General features: G+C 44.2%; 1 protein-coding gene across 1 annotated transcript in view; it reads right to left on the reverse strand.

Moving 5' to 3' along the window:
- Positions 1-654: 654 nt before the first annotated feature.
- Positions 655-21292, reverse strand: part of NUP210 (nucleoporin 210) — a 48789-nt gene continuing 28151 nt past the window's right edge. The window contains exons 21-40 of the mRNA XM_036391280.1: positions 18875-19003; positions 18084-18211; positions 17394-17529; positions 17018-17080; positions 15939-16118; positions 14497-14577; positions 14134-14265; positions 13791-13949; positions 13183-13274; positions 12368-12542; positions 9503-9678; positions 8321-8538; positions 7714-7850; positions 6875-6998; positions 5835-5981; positions 3831-4081; positions 2942-3161; positions 2712-2807; positions 2505-2585; positions 655-2036 (exon numbers count right to left, since the gene is read on the reverse strand). Of these exons, the coding sequence (XP_036247173.1) occupies positions 1936-2036; positions 2505-2585; positions 2712-2807; positions 2942-3161; positions 3831-4081; positions 5835-5981; positions 6875-6998; positions 7714-7850; positions 8321-8538; positions 9503-9678; positions 12368-12542; positions 13183-13274; positions 13791-13949; positions 14134-14265; positions 14497-14577; positions 15939-16118; positions 17018-17080; positions 17394-17529; positions 18084-18211; positions 18875-19003 (2826 nt within the window). The 3' untranslated portion in view covers positions 655-1935. The remainder of the gene's footprint in view (positions 2037-2504; positions 2586-2711; positions 2808-2941; positions 3162-3830; positions 4082-5834; positions 5982-6874; positions 6999-7713; positions 7851-8320; positions 8539-9502; positions 9679-12367; positions 12543-13182; positions 13275-13790; positions 13950-14133; positions 14266-14496; positions 14578-15938; positions 16119-17017; positions 17081-17393; positions 17530-18083; positions 18212-18874; positions 19004-21292) is intronic.

Below are 21292 nucleotides of genomic sequence, written 5' to 3' on the forward strand. Positions count from 1 at the left end.
CAGGTGAGCTCCTCGAGGCCAAAGCCTGGTCGTTGCTTGCAGGAGGTTGGCTCCTGAGACATTCCAGCTCCCCACTTAATTTTTTTTTTTCATTGCCAGGAGACTGCAACTACTTGCCTAAAGAAAGGAAATAAACAGCAAGCATTTGCTGAAGTACTCCCACCACTTGGAGCAGTTTGTTTTTCAGAACATTCAGTGCCAGATTGCTGAATGGGAAAGAGAAACAACAGGAGAGCAAAATCTCTCCTTTAATCATTTCTGAAGAGCTTATCACAGTAGCACTGAGACATTCACAGCCCATTGGCTTCTTGCTGAATACAAGTGGAAAAAAGATCACATTTGCCTTTAAAACCCAAATGAGCAAAATGGGAAGTTTGAACAAACCTGGAAAATTGAGAGCTGCTTCTACAGTCATCACTGATTTCAGCAGGAATTGAAGATGCTTAATGAAAACTGGGAGAAATCCCTGACAACAAATACTAGTTGAAAAACTGTCAAAATATTTAAAAACATTACATTGTCAACAGAAGAGAAAATTAAGATCGGAGAATCGTGATTGCAAACACTGAGGGGCTGCAGGAAGTGAAGTTCAAACAACAGCCCAGTGCTAAATTCTAAACAGCCAAACCACAGAAAATTCCATCAACAGCAAAATAAAGGAATCTTTAAAAGCTTTATTAAATAATAGAGATTTAAATAATATAGTCCAGTGCTAGACTCTGAACAGTCTAGCATGCTGTTCATACTGTACCATACCACAAGAAAATTCAAAACAAAGGAGTCTTAAAAAGCTTTAATACAGATTCAAATGATTATCTACATCCAAACTGACCTTTTTAAGTAGTACTAGCACTTAAGGCACAATTTCTCCAAAACTAGCCAGTAAGTTGAACAAGACTCAGTACAATTACATGTAACAATCCTTTTAACACTGTGAGAAACCAAAACTCTATGCCATGCACTGGGTTTGCATTCCATTCATCTATTTGCCTGCATAGTTCTGCACACAAAGTATTTTGCATGAAGTATTTTGTTATTTCACTTTCCTTATGGTCCTTAGGAAAGTTCAGACAGCCAGAATATTATTCACAGTTAAAACTGGGATGCTTGTTGCATGTAAACAAAACCCTTATCTGATAGCTGCAAAACCCTGCTTACAAATAAAAGTGACTGGGATGTGATTCTATCCTCAAAATAAAGGATTCCTAGCAGAAGAAAGGTGCACTTGGAAGGCACATGCTTTCACACTCCCAGCTCAGAAAAGTGCTTACAGTACCAAGGAATACTGCATTGTACCCAAAGGAACTCACACTAAGTTCTGGGTTTCTTTTTTTTTTTTCCTTTTCTAATCGTTGCTGTAAAAAAACTTCTAAATTATTCACAGTTGTTCCAGCATTCCTCATGCTAAACCAGCATGCTGTGCTGGTGAATCCCAGTGTAAGGCTAAACATAAGAACATTGTCAGTGCAATACATTTCCGAGTTTTTGGAACGCAAAATAAAAACCAGTTCTTTGAAATATACAATCCTTCCAATTTTTGGCTCATATTTCACTTGTTTTTCTAATTTCCCTTTTCTTAAAAAAGTTCATTGGAAAGAAATCTAATTTTTATAAAAAGTAAATAAAAAATTGCTATCGCTCTAATTAAGATATAACTTCTAGTTGCTTGAAGAGTGCAAGAAAGCCAGACTAGCATAAACACTGCTTTTTGTGCAGGCAGCAAAAAACAACAGATAAGCTTTTGAGAATTGAAGCACTGACATAAAAACATAAACTCAAAGAGCCCTAAATAGTAAAAAAAATAAATAAATTAAGGACCTAGTTCTATTCCAGAGCAAACCTGGAACTGAATTACATCCCGACTGCTAAAGCTCGCTAAGGCACTGAGTTGATCATTTCTTTTCTCTGCATGAGGAGGAGCCTCAGGCGCTGCCCCTAGCGAGAGGCGTAGCCCGTGCTCCAGAGCGGCGCCGCGGGGCTGCTCTGCTTGCTGGAGGCCTGGGAGCTGAAGGAATGTGCAGGTGACACGATGGAACCTGAAACACGGGAAGGAGAACGACAATCAGGCTCGGGAATGGTGGGAGAAGGAACCAACAACTGCTCTTGATCATCTGCTGAACACTGGCAATGAACCTGATGGTTCATCCCGAGTGAAATCATCCCTGTAGCTCAGTGCCTCTTGAAAAGGTATCCTGCAAGTATCAAAAGTTTGTGGGTCTTCCTGTTCAGAACTTAAGTCTGAGGGGAGCACAATACATTTCCCCTCAGCAAGTGACACTCACTTGAATTTGCCTTATTTTATCTGAATCACCAGGCAGATTCAGATAAACTTGTAAACTTGTGTTTACAACCAGGCCTGCAGATCACTGTAACTTTAACACATCTCTAAGTATGTGAATTATTCTTCATTGCCACTCCTGATTACAGACCTTCCCACATTCAATTCCAGTGCAATTGCCAGACTAATCAATGAATTCACTTCTAACTGGGTGACAGCTGCTTACTGTTAGGGGTGTGCTGAAGACTTGTCCTTGGGTGGAACACTGGCTGATTGTGCTGCTCATTCGAGAAAAATGCATGGTAGGCTGCAAGACAGTTGAAAAACAAACCAAAATAATTTCACATGGCAATTATTCCTTTTTATCTCACAGTTAACACACTGTAAGAGGCTATGGAAAAAAAAATTCTTGTGCAATCTTTCCTTCTCTTACCTATGATCATAACAGCTGTCCCTGCTAAGAGTGCAAAAAGTGTGAAGATCATCACCTGGTAAGACTCAACAAACTGCTGGAAGAGAGTGGCTTCATCTGCAGAATTGATCAAGAGGAGGCAATATTGAGTTAAAAGGAGCATCTTCTCCAATCTGCTTTAAGAGTTAACCTCATAAACATCAGAGAAGCTAAAGGTTTCTTTGGCATGCAGAGTGCAGAGCTAAACTTACATCTTATGGGTGCAGTGGTTCTGTCAGCCAGGTAGATCACTGTCACTGGGATGGTGAGGGACTGGTCTGTCATGGGACTGGAGACAGTCAGAGTGGTGGACAGGGAGCCCTGGCTGGGAACTCTGGGATCAGCCAGGCTCACAGTGTACACCACATAACTGGGCAGCCCATAGGACTTCTCCTTCTCCAGCACCTTCACTGCTGGGGACTCGCATTTCACCTGCACAGGAAAATCCAACCTGGATCAGACTGCTGGGACAGCACAGCACAGCACAGCACAGCTCCCTCCTCCAGGCCAGCTGCCAGCAATGGGGGATTCCACAGAAACACTGAGCAATTCACCCCTCCAGAGGAGTCAGGTGCACCCTTACAGTGACACCTGCAGCATTTCCCCCTGCCTATTGCCAGGGGTGCCCCTTCCACAGGCCTGGGCCAAGCCCACACAGCCAAACCCCACAGACCCTCAATGGGCTGTGTGAGCTATGGGCAGTCAGTCACACACATACTTGGGCCAGACTCCCCCTGCACAGGGGTCAAGCAGGTTTTTGCTTCCTGACCCATGAGCTGTCTCTCACGTGCCAGGCTGCAGGCCCAGGTGAGCCTGATACACCTGTACAACCCCAAAAACCAGGGCCAGGCTGGATGGGCCCCTGACCACCCCAGTGAGTGAGTGGCATCCCACAGCAATGCATTGGAACAGGATGAGCTTTAGGGTCCCTGCCAACCCAAAACATTCTGGGATCCTGGAAAAGTGAAAACTGAGGAAGAATCATCATTCCAAGATGAGCATTCCCAAATCATCTCAGGAACAAATCTTGACACAGCAAAGATGGCAGGGAGCGCCTTGCCTGTGAGAGCTCAGAATGCTTTCAGCTGGGAACACACTCACCTCCAGGCTATCCAGGATCTCACTGGCACCAAAGACTTTGAGCACGGAGCTCATGTCCTGGTTGCTGAGCAGCATCTCAGCCTGGTCAGCGTAGAACCAGCGGCTGAAGGGCAGCTCGGTGCCCAGCTGCTGCCCGGGCCCCGCGCGGCCCCGCAGCGCCGCCGTCACCCGCAGAGAGGCCCTGCCCCTGCTCAGGTGCTTCAGCTGCTTGTCAGTGAGGCTGTGCATCCTGATGGAGCATGTGTAGTGTCCTGCAGGAACAAGACAGCTGGGGCTGCTAGCTGCTCACCTTTGAGGGTTTTTCTCCATGCACAGCGAGATTGCTGGGACATCTTCAGAGAAAAGACAGGAAAGGTGGTAAAGCTCAACCAGCAGTGATGAGGAGAGCACAGATGGATTGGGACAGTGGGGCTGTGGAGTCCAACATCACAATCCCAGCACTACAACTACAGAATTGTTCCTTGTCCCAAACTGAACATCATGAAAACAACCACTATGCTATAGTAACTTCCAGTCACATTTTATTCTAATATGTCACTGAGACTCTGTCACAGACATCTTTTATGAAAAATCCTTTCCTTAGGATTTTTCCTCCTGAGAAGCTGAGAGGCCTCAGGAACAAAATGTAACCAATGGTTATCTGCTGCTGTGGAATGCAACAGGTGCATCTGGGATTGGGCTCATGTGGTTGTTTCTAATTAATGGCCAATCACAGTCAGCTGGCTCAGACTCTCTGTCCAAGCCACAAACCTTTGTTTTCATTCCTTCTTTTTCTATTCTTAGCCAGCCTTCTGATGAAATCCTTTCTTCTATTCTTTTAGTATAGTTTTAATATAATATATATCATAAAATAATAAATCAAGCCTTCTGAAACATGGAGTCATATCCTCGTCTCTTCCCTCATCCTCAGACCCCTGTGAACACTGTCACAAGACTCAGTTCCACTTTGAACATAACACACTAACACTGAAAAGCTTTACTGAAAACAAGATTGAAATTCCTATTCCATATTCTTTTCAACTAGTGTTAAAATTTTAGCCACCTACCATCACCAAGTCTGTGAAGATGTAGTTTATTCATAAAAGCTCCTTTAAAATGTATATATCCACCATGTTTCTAGTCTCACATGGGGCCAATTAATCTGTTATTAGCAGTAAAGGTAGTAAAAACTTCCCAGAGAATGGAAGATAAAAAGCATCAGTAACAAGGAGAACTTGCCAGGTGCATGTTTTCCCCTTATTTTCTTCCCCTAGCTGAGTAACAGAGGCATATGCAGGGCAGAATAGGGGTTTACACAACGGGTGCAGGGATGAATCTAACAGATAATTAATGTTCTTTACTTAAAGCCCATGGTGGTTTGGTGCTCTTCTAAATCAAGCTACACTTTCAAAACATGAACACATTTTGTAGACCTGACAATTTTCTTTCCACCTCCACAGTGTCTGGCAATTTCCCCCCTTTTTAAGACCCAGTTCATGATGTTTTGGGAGTACATTCCACTTTTGGAATACTTGTCACCTGACTGTTCCTTTGCTTCTTCCTACAAAAACTCTGCAAAACATGAAGTGGGCTGCCAGTCACTTCTGGATTTCTCTGAAAACCAACACAAGATTTTGTCACAGGCAGAAACTGAAACAAGAAGTGTCCATGTGAGCAACTCACTGAGGCCTGAGCTCCTACACAGCAAAGCCCAGAGGCTTCAGAAGGAAAGAGAGGAGGTTTATATTGGATGTTAAGAAGAAATCCTTCCCTGGGAGGCTGGGGAGGCCCTGGCACAGGTGCCCAGAGCAGCTGTGGCTGCCTCTGGATCCCTGGCAGTGCCCAAGGCCAGGCTGGACAGGGCTTGGAGCAGCCTGGGACAGTGGAAGTGTCCCTGCCATGGCAGGGGTGGCACAGGATGGGCTTTAAGGTCCCTCCAACCCAAGCCATGATGCTTGGATTCTGTGGAATCTGCTGGACCAAAGAGCTTGTGTTTGTCTGCAGTGGCATCTTGTCACATCTTACCTGAAACTGCATCAAACCCAGGTTCTGCCCCAAAAATATCCTGTGCTGGGAAGTCAAAGGCATCACTGCTGAAATCGAGATGACAACTGATAATGGACTGGGGTTGTAACTCAGCAATGGCTTCAGTCTGAGCAGGTGAACACTCCCCTAGGAGGAAGGAAACAATTCATCTCTGATTAATTACAAAATAAAATTGTAACTAATTAAGTTGAATTAATTAAAAGCAAAATCATGACTTGCAGCACTGGTTATTCTGCCACCTTCTGAAATAGTTTCACAAAGTTAAGAGGATCTTAAAATCATTGGAAATCAGAGACAGCTGCCCTTGCTCAGGGTTTAATCCCAAAGAGACAGCAATGAAAATTTTATATGTTGTGGGGTTTTCTTGACAAGAATAATTTATTTACAGGAAAGAATTAGCTGCCGAAAATTTTCTGCTCAGATGTCTCTTGAATAATTTATATGATTCTAGCAGCTTTAAGTTAGATTTTAGTATCTGGTGAGATGATTTTTCTGGTAGGCTAAGAATTCACACATGGCAAAATAAAATACTATTGGAAGAAGTGCTAATTGTTAAACTAGAAGCCAAAAGGATCTATAATCACACAAAATACAGTACATTAAATAGAGGACACAATATGATGATTGATCCTTGTATTGATTCTAACTGGTGGTAAGTTCTGTATAGATTTAAGGATGGTAACTAAGTAAGAAAATGTAAGAACTCCAAGAAGGCAATTGCAATTAAACATATAAGCAATTAGCTGATTGCCCATTAACTGTTGTTCATATGATCAAAAATGGTACCTCTATTGAAATCTACTGGTTTTGTTAGTTGTGAAATATTAATAGTGCTCCAGAACACCTTCCAAATTCTGTCCCATGGCTCCTAGAGCTCCTGGGACTCCAGAAAGGCATTTGAGGTTCCTGGGGACCTTGTTACCCTTAAACAACAAACAAAACCCCCCTAACATAAACCAAAGCATCATGAATCCATAAACACACAATAAACCATCAGCCTAAGTATTTTTTAATCATACCTTTCAAATTTTTGTTTGTTTCCCCAATTAAAACTATGACTTTTGAGGCTGCTGCTCCCTGCAAGCTTGTCTGCATGCCACTGACATGCATTGCTGTGGTCCTCTGAGGTGCATTTATCAAGATCTGAAAAAAGGATGAAGCACATGGTTACCAAAAACTGCTTCAACAAATAAAAATTAAGGCAAAACCAGACTGGATTGGTTGTGAAAGACTCCACCAGGTGATGTTTTTCTTTGAAATCCCACATTTCTCTAATATTAGAAACTGCCTTTCCAAGCAATTTAAACTAGCAAAAACATTTTGTCTTCCTACCCAACCCCCAGAAGTTAATATGCATAAAGCTCTATGTCTAAATTTAATTTAAAAAGAATGTCTAGTGCTTATGCTGGCTGATGTAGTGGATTATGTCAACAGTACGATTGCATAGCAGATAAACAAAATAATTTAATGGAGTACTTCTGATCAGTGATGCATGGCACATCACTTGAGCAAGTTCTTGCTGGCAACTCATCCTGCAGTGAAGCTTCATTCATAACAGCAGCCATACTCAAAAACTGGTTAGCACCTGGAAACAACTTAGCCAACAACGGAATCAAAATGTTCAATATAAGAACAGTAGAGGTGAAAAATCAAAATGGCTATGCTACATTTTCCTCCTTAGCACAGATGTTTTAAAAAAACATGATGTTTTTGGACACATACCAAATACTTCCCAACCATCTGCATTTCTAAAAGAACATTTCTAAATATTTATAACAAAATAAAATTCCACAGAATACAGTTTGGTGAGGTCCACCCCAAACAAACCAATCTCAGCAGGAACAGAACAGTGCCTCACCTCTCTGTAGGTTTTCAGTAACCCAGGGATCTCATAGTAGACAGTGACCACCCCAGAGTCCCTCGCCAGGGCCACGCCAGTCTTGGGGTCCATGAGAAGAAGAGCACTTGAGGAGGAGCTCCACACACCTGGCAGGCCTGGAAAACACCACAGGGGCACTGCTCACACCCTGCTACCAACTGCAGCATTTCCTGGGCACTGGTGTCTGAGAGTGCCACTGCCAGGCAGGGCACACCCCTCCCAGTGCCCAGGAACCACTCTGGTGTCTGAGAGTGCCAGTGTCCAGCAGTTATTCTGACACAAGCCCAGTAATAGCAACAATCAGAGTGAGTGAAGGCAGGCCTGACTCTGCAGGAGTCCCACAGAACCAAGCCTTTCCAGCCAATGGAATAGAAATGCCTGAAGCGTGATGATGCTCAGGAATTCAAAACAAGAGATGTACTGCACGGTGCAATTAAAATTAGAGGAGTTGATCAAACCTATTTTTATCATTAACAAGAACAGTGACATTTGATTCTGAACAAACATGGTAAATTATGCATGTAGTTTTGCTGAGGCTGGTGTCCCATGGAATGGCTGCTAACCCACAGAGCTGGAGGCCACTCACCTTCCTGGGCTGTCAGCAAGGTCCTGAGGCACAGGACATCCCCCACCACCACGTCTGGGAGCTCTGGGAAGATGGCATGCTGCACAGGCAGTGGGATGTAGTCTGCAGTGCCACTGTGCTCTGCATCCCACACCCTGAGCAGGGTCAGCCCCACATTCACAGTCCTGACCACAAAGGTGTTGTTGGCAGCTCCCTTGGTGATCTGCACGAAGTCGTCTCTGCACACAAACACAAGTGCTGCTGCATCAGGGAAGGCTTGGCAATGGCAATGGCACTGTCTCTCCAACAGGAGAGCTATCAAACCCTTCAGCTGCCTGACTTGTTTTCAGGAACAATCATCTGATGAAGTCCAGCAAAGTAAGGAAATTATAAAAATTATTTAGGTGCCACTGAGGCAAATTACAGTTCTCAGTTCACCACGATGCTGAGGAAATACCGAGATCATAATTATGCATGAAAACTACTTCTTAATTGTGAGAATTGTAGAGCTTTAGAATGACATCATCTGTCTCTTTTCCCTTTTCTCAAGGGAGTTAGAAGCCAAGAAATTTGAACACCAATATGCAACTTCCCAGACATAATGCCATTGGACAGCCAGTTCTGGTATTTACCCAAATTCAGCAAGGTGCTCTGCAGAAAACAAACCGTGTTTCAGTACAGCATTACTGGTACCTTACTGAAGACTACAGGAGGCTGCTTCACAACATTTCTTCTGTGAGGCAGAGACCAAAGGCCTTTTGAGGCTTGTCCCTGCTGTGGGAAGGCTGCACAAGCCTATCTGAGGAGACAGCCCCTGACCCAGAACGTTCCTCACCTTACATAAGCCCTCAGTGAGTCAGTGGAACACAGCACTGGGAGAGGCAGATGCTGATGGATCAGTTGTTTCTCTGGGCCACTGCTGCATGCAGGGGGATGATTCAGAGTCACTCAGAGCAGAGCACAGCTCCTGCAGGCCCCACTGGGACCATGCTTATGATCTGGGCAGCTTTCCATGGCTAGGGAATATCGATTGCTAACTGCAACTCTCCTTCCTGCCACTGCCTCTGAAGGCTGCAAAGACACAACCCTTGCTTTGCTAATCCCAGCCCAAGCTGCATGTTCACTTGGTATCTCTGGAACCATCCTTGTTCTATGTGTGTCTTTCTTTGCTCTCTGTAATTACCCCCCATGACAGACACCCACCTGTTGGTGGCAAAGTTGAGCACAGCATTGTGTGCATGGAAAGTATCTCCAGAGTTATCATGGAAATGGACTGTAAATGTCAGTGTCACACCCAGGGGCAGGGCCTGCAGTGCTTCTCTGTTCTGGGTCAGCAGAATGGGCCTCATGGAGATCCTGAGGTAGGAGATGGGGCAGACCTGGAAAAACATCAGCAGTGAGAAGGAAAGTTAAATTGCTTTTTATGATTCCCCTATAAAAATAATCTAAAAGAGTTCTTTTTATGTAAATATCCAGAGCTGCCTTTATGAGCTATTTGCATTTAGCCACATGCCAGGACTGACATGTGCAGCTGTTGTTATCAGCATCTCCATTTCACAGCTGAAAGGGGCCTCAGACTCTGTCTAGTCCAGCCCCCCCACTCCAGCTGGGTTACCCAGGGCCAGGACCATGTGCAGACTGAGACTCCACAGCCTCCAGCACCCTGTGCTCAACAGCCACCCCAGTAAAAAGTGCTGCCCCATCTTCAGACTGTGTTTCCTGTGTGTTCCCCTTGCCCTGTCATGGCTGAGAAAAGCCTGGCTCTCTCTGCTTTGTACCCTCACAGCTGGTATTTCTTAGCCGTTTTTTTCTAGTACCACTGGGAACTGAAACAAGCAATAATCATGTAGAAACATACATCACACACACACTTCAGAGAACAATTACTATTCTATCAATTCAAACTGTTAAGAAGTGGCCCCATGTCCTCTCTCCTAATAACTCCTGAAATAAAAGGTGCAATTCATTGCCCAGGTATTAGAAGGGCAACTCACAATGTATGAATGAGGGGATGGAATAGTCACTGTTGCCCAGCTCCCCTGCAGCAGGTGAGAAAGCCAAGCTGTTCCAGGCAGAGCTGGCAGCTGGCAAACCCTGGGGGCTCAGCAGGCTGAGCTGCTTCCCTCAGTGCCTCTCCTCAGCCAAGACACAAGTTGGGAACTGCTCTGAACTCCTCAGGAGAGTCTGCTCCATTAACCATATGTGCACACCCCCACATTTCTGCAGTAACACTCCAGTCAAAAAAGGCTTTCTGAAGACAAAGACTTGACAACCTAGTATTTTGGCTTTTAAATAGCATATTACTACTCTTGATTAACTTACCTAGGTTAACGAGCAAAATTACCCAACAAAAGTAATTATATCTGCTCTTTTTGTTACAGTTGTTGGAAAATAAAGAATAGAAGGGCAGAGGAAGCAAAATCCCTCAAATATATTGAAAAAACTATTTTAAAAGAAGGCCTCAAGCTTATCTTGTAGAAAAATCCCTTTATTTTCCTGACCTAAGAGGCTCAGCTAAAACGTAAAACTCTGCAATCTGAAAATGTACATGTCAGAACTTAAAAAGGAAAGGACAAATTTGGCCTCCAGCAAAATACATCTTTGGTGAATCCAAAAAAGAAAAAAAAAAAGAAAAAAAAAGGGGCTATAACATCAGCATATCCCTCTGTCTGCTCCACGGGCTGGTTTCATCAGTTAAAATCTCTGTGCACACAGATCTCTGTCCAACAAGCTGTGGTTACAAGCCAACAAAACCCCATTTCCCTGACAGATTATCAAGCTTGCTTTACTTTAAAATCTCAGCAACTATCCCACAAGGGACAACTGCTAAATTTAATATTGATGAAAACAGCCTTTTACTGTTAAAGCATCTCAGGTTTTGATGTATTTTTTTTTAATTCAAGAAAAAATAAAATAAAATAAAATAAAAATGAGTGCAGCAGGTCCAGGCAAGTGCTGAGCTTGGTCCCAGGCTAAGCTCACTATCACTCCTTCTTCCCCCACTCTCCCTGGCTTATGTAAGAGCCCTTCTTTGAGCCAAGTTCAAGGGCTCAGTGTTAAGTGATGCTGCTGCAGCAGTTTGGTTCTTAATTGTGTACACTTGTACACAGACAACACCAGATCTTATGAAAGAAGGACAAAGTGAAGGAGAGAGCTTTGCCTTAGAATGACACAATAGATTCAAGCTCATCTTCAGCTCTGTCACAAGTTCTCTGACACGACCTTTGGCAAAACCTCTCAAGCTCTCTCAGCTCTACAGCCATAAAATGAACTGTGTTACCTCATGAGGTCAAAAATATCATTTCCATAAAGGCACTACAGTTGTAGTAAGTACAGGAAAAATAAGCTGTACAAGGTGCTGAACTGAGATGGGTTCTACTACAGAGAGCTCTGTATCACCATCCTGTGTACAGGACAAACTCACACAGGGGGATCTGACTTCAGTCCCACTGGGTGCTGACTAAATGGCATTTGAGCCACCCCAAACTCATCAGACATCTTTCACTTGCCAAAGGGAAGAAACAGGGTCACCAGTAACGGAGCAGGAGAATTCAATGCCACCACCTCACAGCAGGGGTGGCTTTAGTGACACTGGGCCCCCATTTCTTGTTTCATTCCCCACCCAGGAGGAAGATCCACGCCCTGTCCTACAGGCAAAGCTGAACACCATGGGAAATACCAAAATTCAAAATAAAAAAATCCACCAAGCCCCTTCACAGTGATTACAGGAGTTAAACTTAGAAATAACTTAAAGCACTCAATTGGACATTTTTCTCCTTTAGCTGGGACAGAGGGAAGATGCTGACAGTAAAAAGGGATAGGAGGAAGGGGAGCAGTGGGTATCACAAGGCTCATGCTGCTAGATGCAGGAAGTTCTTGGCTCAAGGATTTTTTGAACAGAGATGATGGGCTTACATTCCCTGGTGTCCCACGGTTCAAAGCTCAGAACTGTTAATTCCTACACTGCTCATTTTTCAGAAGTGACGTTCAGGAAGTGCAGCCAACAATCCCTGTTGCAGTAGTGAAGAGGTACTAGAGGAAACTGCAAAGGAAGGGAGCTGACAGTACCTTAACAGCAGCTATGATGGTCTGGTTGATGCCAAACAACTCTTGTGAAACCACTTCAATGGTCGAGGATCCGATGGCAGGGCCAGAGACAAGGAATCCTCTCTCATCAATTTTCACTACAGGGACTTTGTCTGGCCCATCCAGGACACGGTAACTCAGGGAGGCCACTCGGTCCCTGAAGCAAAACACAAAGTAAGGAACCCCTTAAATGTGTAAAACCATATTTAGGGTCTCTTCCAATACAAACCATTCTGTGATTCCATGAAACTATGGGTTCCCTCTCCCTAAAATGTAAATGTCTCTAAAGCTTTGCCCTCAGTGTGTGTCCTGCTGTCTCTATCTGACCATTATTATGCTGGGAAAACTACATTTCAAGCCTGGTATGAGTCGAAAATGTCAGTCTTTGAAAACAGATTATGTAAAAAGAATTTCTCATTTGGAAATGACATTTTAATCTGAAAATCCAGCCATAACCTCTGTGTGCAAAACACACAGAATTATATTCCACAAAGCCTCAATCTCCCATCAAAACCTCTACAGGAAGCAGGCAGCGGGATACTGCTTTAACTGGCTCAGCTGCTTTTAAAAAAAGGATCTGAAAGTTCCCAATATTGAATGAATTTTCCAGCTACAATCTAATACAAGATTTGACAAAGCCCAAGAGAACAGTAAGATACCATGAGCCAGCAGGGAAGTTGTGCATTAAATGGATGAACAGTGTTACTGAGAGACAGAAACAGCTCCCTTAAACCCAACTGCCCTCCAGTTTGGATAAAGGGATGACACAAGCCACAGTATGGAGAGTGAGCACTGACCTGTTGGTCAGAAGTTTTATAAAGGAATTTGGTGACATGAGGATCTGCTCTGCTTCTGCCTCTGGAGTGATTAGATGAAGTTTTTCAAACACCTGGAAAATAAGAGGCATTTTGGCCCACTGTTGTGTGCAGACAGTAATTTACTTTATTTATTTAATCTTCAAAACAAACAAACAAACACGAACAGAGCTGTAACATTCTTTCTTCTCTTGTATAATATAGATGGTAAAACAAGACAACTGAACATGAATATTTGAGAATAGGAGAGACAGTATCTTTTACAAGTTATTCTGAGAGTATTTATTTCCAGGGCTATGGCTAAACTGGACTGTAGTAAGTTCAGGAGTTTTCTTAGGATGAAAACAGAAGATTTCTCAAGGGAAAAGGTGTTGGAAACCCCATATTCACCTGAGTTACTTCAGACTCCCCTGCCCCCATGAACTGAATGAGCCCCAATGAGGAACATTATACAAACAAGAGTAAGGACTCAAAGATAAACCAAAGCTGGAGCTACTCCTGCATTTCAAATTCCTGATTTCAAAGACAGATACTTCAGTCCAGCTCTGAAGGAGATACTTCAACATGAACCGTGTAGAAAATCATCCTACCTGAATCTGGATTTCATCAGACAGTTCTCTTGCCATGTTGTGGAACTGGTTGGCTGCAGCATCGAGGACCTTCACTACAACTTTCAGGCCCGTTCTTCCCTTTACTCTGCCATAAACATCCACTGCAAAGTTGTAGTTTGCAGGAAGCTGAAAAGCAGCCTTGGACAGGAGAAAGGGATTCAAGTTGGACTCATGGAAAGCCCAGACATTGGCACCGAGGTGCTGACGACTGATCTGGGTTTTGAGGCAGTGGAGGCAGCAATATTCCCTGCACTGCCCTGATGTGGCCGTTTCCTTTGCCCAAGCTGCACACACATGCACTGCACACACACCCACACTTTACCTCACTGTGCCTTGTCCTGACATCCAGAGTGTCCCTCTTGGTGACAGACCAGTGGAACGTTAACCCTGGCACAGCATTGCCAAAGGAGAAAGGAGTCTGAGTGCTGGTGATGCCCATGACATAAACTGGCATCTGGAAAGAGAGAAACCAGCCTGCTTAGGTAGTGCCAGCATGCAAACCAAACACCTGCCCACAGCAGAGAGAATTAAAACTTAAAATTCACTGATCAAGAGATGGGGTCTCTCATGAAGAACATGGCTCCTCCCAGAGCTGCAGTGCTGTCAGCAGACAATGTGACAGCAAGGAGCACAAGCTGCAGTTCCAACACATGAAGGGACAAAAGCCAATCCCAAACCAGCTCACCTGAGTCCCAGCTTTCATTCGTGTGATGGGTGCCCGAATTCTCACAGCTGTCAGCTGCACCACCTCAACTTCCACCTTGTCCTGGGAAGGAGGAAGGGAAGACACTGTAAACACTTGCCAAACAGAAACCAGATTTCACTTTCAGGCTCTATAGCCACTATTTTGCCATTATCTAATCACTGTTGCCGTGTGATTATCATGACTTGTCAGAGGAAATACAGATGAACAAATTCAGTAGGACTGTAAAAAACTAAAAAGGATTAAATTTTGATTGAAAAGCATTTAAAAATGCCCCCTAAATTGAAAAAGAAATCTGCTCAAAATTACTGATGACATGAATGATGGAGCTGAGAGGTGAGAGACAGCAGCAGACAAGATCACAGGGAGAGGAAGAAGAAGAGGGATGAAGAAACCCAGGGGTAAAGGAAGACATGGAGAGGAGTTAGAATGAAATGAGGATTGTAGAGGACTAAATGGGACAACTGAGAATAAAAGAATGATGTTTGACTCTGATATCTCCTCTTCATATAACCAGGCATTCCTTATAGATTTTATTCCTGCTATATACTGGGGAGGAAAGGTCAGACCTGGACCTCACTGGGCAGCAGATTGACCTTTCAAGTTCACTTTGCCTCCTGTCACACCATTAAGGCAGACTGCTGTTCAGACACTAAAAAGCGGAGATTTCTTGATACTTTATTTTTTAAAAAACTCACTTTGTGTCTTCCTGGACTGTGCTGACACCTTTCAAGCAGCAGAGCTTTGTGGTTCACAGCAGCTGTGCTGCCCTGAGCTCAAAGGAAGAAGTCATAAGATCTGGCCCAAGTTCTGTTGCTCTGAGTCTCATGTGAGTCCCAGGGACCTGTGCTCCCTTGCAGGCCTGCCCATCTCCCACACTCAGCTGCAGGAAAATCTAAGGACACAGATTCTGAGGGAATATCAGGGATTCACTGCTTGCACCTCACAGATGGGTTCAGACCACAACAAGGGGTGACAGTGTTCTATACAGGCTGCTGCAGCTTAGGAGACAATGTGTGTTTTTTACAGCAACAGCTGCCTTCTGGATCCTCCTGATCTAAGAGGGAACATGCAGACAAGGACAACCTTCTGTTGTGCTGGAAAGGCTTCTCTAGATGGGCTTTTCTAGATGCACCAATCCTGAAGATACCAGAATGGTCAAAAAGCCCCCCAGGTAACCTGTGAGACTCTGGTTTAAGGGACAGCAAGATTTACCTACCTGTTCAAAGTACCACTGTGCCAATACCTGTGTAGTTCACAGGCCAGGGAGAAGGAATTCGGAGTATTCATCTTCAGGAAACCAGAGAAGTGCATGAGGTAGCACTGCTAATGCAGAAACATTGGCTCTGTGCCCCCTTGCAGAGCCAAAGCCACAAGTCAGAGAGCCCCTGTCAGCCCCCTGCCAAGAGCACCACCACCATTACCTGGGACACGGCCACAAGCTTCTCTGTCTCTGCATCAACAGCCTGCAGCACTCCTGTCACCACCCCAGTGCCAATGGCCACTGCTCTGACCAGCCCAGAGCTGTTCACTGCTGCAATGTGCTCGTTGTCAATGGAGAAAATGATGTTGGAGAGAGGCTGGGGGCCTCCCTCAGCAGTGATCTGTCAGAAGAGCACACAGAACAGCACATGAACCCTTCAGATAGTTCTTCTGGTCGCCACTACAGGGCCCACCCTCCCTGCTCAGCACCACAGTGACTTCAGTGCTGCCTGCACCTTCCCAGGACAGCTCCAGGACTACTCCCCCTGGTCCCAGCAGGATGTCAGCCTGGGAAATGTGTGAGCTGAGCACACAGGTGAACCCTGTGCCTCACAGAGTGTCACAGGCTGATGCCACCTCCCCTCCAGACAGCGTCAGTAAGCTTTACCTCCCCTTCTCCTCAGCACCCTGGTGCAGAGCTCTGCTCTGTGTTTCAGTGTGTACAACAATCCCACAATGCCTAACTTCATGGAGCTGGCAGATTTACTCATGCTGTGCTGGTATTTAACACCAGAAAAGCTGACACTCAATTGACAAAAGCAAATACAAATCCTTTGATCCAGCAATAGAGCAAAACAGAAGCTGGCTCAAGAATGACACTGTTCTTGTTCAGTGGAGCATTCATCACAGAAACACAATGGGTTGGGTTGGGAGGGACCTCAAAATTCATCTTGTTCCATGGGCAGGGACACCTCCCACTGTCCCAGGCTGCTCCAAGCCCTGTCCAGCCTGGCCTTGGGCACTGCCAGGGATCCAGGGGCAGCCACAGCTGCTCTGGGCACCTGTGCCAGGGCCTGCCCACCCTCACAGGCATCAATGGCTTCCCAATATCCCATGTGACCCTGCCCTGCATAGGGGTTGAAGCTACTCCCTGTGTCTTGTCACTCCAGGCCCTTCCCAAAGTCCCTCTCCACCAATCCTGTCATTTTACAACAGAAAATGAATCTTCATAACCAGGTATGAAGATTTGTTTTACAACAGAAATTACAAAGTAAAGAAAATATGTAAGAAGATGCCTCACCTGAATCATAGCCCCAATAATTAGGGTCACTTTCCTTGGCAGTAGTCTAAATGGGGCAAAGACCTAAAAACAGAAAGATGAATGAATACCTGTGTTCAGGATCCTTCAGTCAGATAAATTATGCCACAAAACAGTACAAGTGTACAAGTGTACAACTGAGTCTTTAGTTGCTTAATCAAGGTAAATTGAGCATGCAGAAATTTAACTCATCATCTGCAGTTAAACAACACTGAAATCTGACTGGCATTAGGTCAGCTTCCAGACAGAATGGATTTTATGGCAAATTGATTACCATACTGTAACCACAATTTATGCATTCCTCTTCCATTGTAGCACAGAGTTTCTTTATGCATGTATCTTATCTGAAATGATTTACTTCAATCTGCTGTGGAGCAGAGTTGATTCTCTGGCCTCTTCTGTCAGCCACAGCTGCCATCAGGCTCGTCTGCCCAATGGTCATCCCACGCACCAGGAAAGCAGCAGTGTGCTCATCCAGAGCCTCCCTCAGGGGGCTGCAAAGAAATCCAGTAAAGACATAATAAATTACTGAGTAAATTACAAATAGCAAAGCAAAGGACTCATTTAGTGCCCAGCAGTTCTACCACAAGGCTAAGTGACTCTGTCTGAAGCAAAGTTAAGGAAATGATCCCATTTCTACACATTTGCAACCTGTGCTTTATTGTAACATTAAATACCTGAAATGAAAATGAAACAAGTAACAGAAACAATGAGTTTGATAACATCAGATGTGCCTGTGATACAGCACTCTTCCCTTCACCTGACACAATTTGCCAAGTCACTGCTTCCAAGATGCACAAAGCTTCATCAGTCATCACACTGGAGGAATGCAGTCTCTATCATCAGCCAGCAACATTCAGGCTGTTAGTTCAGGCAACTTCCCCCAAAAATAATAATCTTTAACCTTTTCCCAGGCAATTAAGACTTCACAAATACAACATAAATAGAATCTCAGTCATTGGGTATTACTGTGTCTTTAACCTAATACCTTTATTCATTTTTTGCCAATTCTTACTTGCAGATTAATTTAAAAAATCCATTAACTTACGCAAGTGAGACAAGCTGAGATGCTGCTCTGAGACTGAGATCCATGACTGGGAAGTATTTTGCTGGAAAAGGTTTCTTTGAATCATCCAGAACTCTGACATAAGCCTTAACTGTTTTTCCAATCTCCACCTGAAACAGACACATCCAGTCATTCTGCATTCAAACAACTCTTATTTATTAGCATAAACAGTTTCATTTTATTTTGTATTACACTCGTAGTAGGGTAGTGGAGATAGAGCCCCAAGGTTAGACTAGCACTAATTTTAAAGACTAATCCCTGCCAGCTAGAGTTAGTGTCAGATGAAATGAATGAACTCAGGTCCTTCAGCTGGCAAGGGCATAATTAAAACATCCAGAAATATCAACACTTCTTTTCTTTAAGGCACACCCAAACTGGCAAGAGCAATGAGCTGGACTTTTTCCTGTTCAGTTTTAAAACCTGACATATGGAAAATGACCTTGGGGCAAAACCTACTCCTAAAAGAATTGCTCACATGCACTTTAAACAGGAGGAAATGTAAATGAGCATGTCCATATAAATTATGGAATAATATTGCTGTGTAAATGCAAAAGTTGAGATTGCTGCCACAAAGAACATGAACAGGTACCTGATACTGTGAGACACTTATAACCTAAAGGGATAAATTTGGGATGGAGGAACAGAGACACAGGGAGGTTGTAGTTGTTTCTCTGTGCTAGCATCTTGTCCATGTCTGATCTCTGTGTTCAGGACCAGCCCAGGGAGTCAGGGCAGGCTGGATCAGCTCCTAATGCTGTTGCCAAGGCACTGACCTTGTCAACAACTCGCACGTACAATTCCTGGATATCAGATACATGAATTTCAGCTTCAGCTGGGGCAGGGAAAGCCAGACACAGGTCATGAATCATTACAGTCACTGATCCCGGGAGCAGAGGCTGCACCTGCAATGCCAAAAGAAAACTGCATTATAGCACTTCTTTTCTGTTGTTCAGAGGATAAAATTTGTCTCACTTTCAGGGCAGAAGCAGCTGAATGCAGAAATCTCCAAGCTTAGACACAGAGAATTCTTCCACCAAAATAGAAATCAAGCTGTAAAACGGATGTAAAAAGTATCATGGTACTGAGCTAGTGCAAACAGCCCCCAGGCACCAAGTGAATTAACAGCTCTTTATCTGGAACAGTCTGGCATCCTGTTACTCTCCTGCCATCAGGAGAAAAAAACACACGAATCATTTAGAACAACAAAACTTTTCTTAGTAGAGTGAAAACCAAAGTGATATGGGAAAAAAAAATCGAGGACAATTATGGCCTGTAAAGCATTGGCATTGCTTCCTGTACTCTACTGTCACTGCTTGTTATCTGAGCAGCCCAAACCTGGTGGTAGATCCTGGTAAGTAAGAGGACAACTGACAGATGAGATGTTTCTTTAATAAAACATTATTCCATTAGTTTTAAAGAAAGAGAATGTTACACTTCTTAGGAGATAAAAAGAGTAAAACAATGAAGAAAGAGACCTCTGGTCACAAACACAAACCCTCAGAACTAAGCACCCATCCTAAAGTCCCCTCTCCCAAGGCCATGCACCCACACCTTGCTCACATCAGCTCTGCAGTTCTCCTGCAACTCCCTGACCTTGTCACACACCTCAGAACAATCCCAGCTGTTCTCCTCCCTTTGGCCAGGGACAGCAGTGAGGTTGGGTGTCCTGTTGTGTGCTCTGAACAAGGGGAGATGGCCAGACCCCCCCAGTGCAAAGGAGTTCAGTGAACTCTCAGCACTGCCCAGCAGCACCACAGGAGTCAGCAGCAGAGCAGTGGGGAAAGCTGACATTTTGTTCTGTAAGGGCACTACTCCTGTTCCTGCTTCAAAATAAAAAGGGATGTGAAGTTTTAATAAAGGTCAGCTTCCAGAACAGCAGCAGTTCCCAGAGAGGATGGCTGACACAGGGGCTGGGCAGCAGGGCAGGGGATGTGGAGCTGGAATGGAGCTCAGCTGGGCTGGGAGACCAGAGAAAGCAAACAGGGAAAAGGGCAAGCAGGGCTACTGCAACTTTTAAAATGCTTCCTGTCTCAGCCACCTCTGCTGCTCTCCTCTCCCATTAGGTGTCCAGTGGCTCCCAGTATCCAGGGATATTGCACTGGTGACCACTCTTCACTCCTCCCCTGCTACCACCCACCCATGCCCAGGGAAGCTGCTGTGTCAAAACCAGAGGGAGAGGAACAGAATTCCTCCTTGGCAGCCCCACTGAAAAGTCTGGCAATCACTGCTCCAGATCACTTGAATTTAGTTTCTCAGAAGAGTTTACTGCCAACTCATCCTCTGCCAACTTGGCTGCACTGGTACCTGCCATGGCAGCAGCCTGACAGAGCCTGCTGATTTCCCAGGCCATTCTGCTGCCTCCATGGAAAACCAGGGCTGGTACTGGGATTTAACCCAAGCACAGCACACAGGGCTAACAAACCTGCCAAACCTGTGTGGGGCTGCATTTTTTAAAAAATGTGTTTAAAGTGGACTTTTGTCTCCTTTAATCTGACAGGCAGTTAAATATCTTCGTACACTTCACAAAGCCTATCTTGCTGTCACTCCTCCACTCCTGGATTCCAGACAAGAGCACTGAACCTATCTCATGTACATCAGTTAAACTCATCAGGGAGACCTGACTAAAAAACTATTAAGAGTTTGAACAATGTACTATGTACAAAAAACTCCTCATATCTTCTGATTTTTTCTCACCTCTGTGCCTAGTTGGAAAAAATATTCCCACCTCACTCTTATAACAGTTAGAGACAATCAAAATGTTTCACAAATTCTTCTGATATTCTCATTTACACCTTAGTTACCATTATTTCACTAACTTTATCAGCATTACTTCTTAAAAGGCAAATCTGTAAATTATACATTTATAAAAACCGCTCTTTAGAGCAACTTGCTTTGTTTCAAGTTCTTGCCTAATGAAAGCAGCAATGCAAACACACAGCTTTACTGGTGTTCACTGCAAAAAGCATTTCATATCCTGGGCTTGATGCAGTCAAGCACACCTGCACTTCAGTGGCATCTTCTAGTGGAAAAGTGCATTAGAAACTTCACATGGAGATCAGAATAAACTCTTGAATAGATATTCATTCACAAAATCAGGATGGAATACTGTGATTAAAAAATACCCTGAAACAGCACTACAGGATTAAAGAATTTGAAACTTTCAGAAGAACTGGCCCACAGCAGATACTCCA

Source organism: Molothrus ater, chromosome 11 (assembly GCF_012460135.2).
Source record: "Molothrus ater isolate BHLD 08-10-18 breed brown headed cowbird chromosome 11, BPBGC_Mater_1.1, whole genome shotgun sequence".
Taxonomy (NCBI): domain Eukaryota; kingdom Metazoa; phylum Chordata; class Aves; order Passeriformes; family Icteridae; genus Molothrus; species Molothrus ater.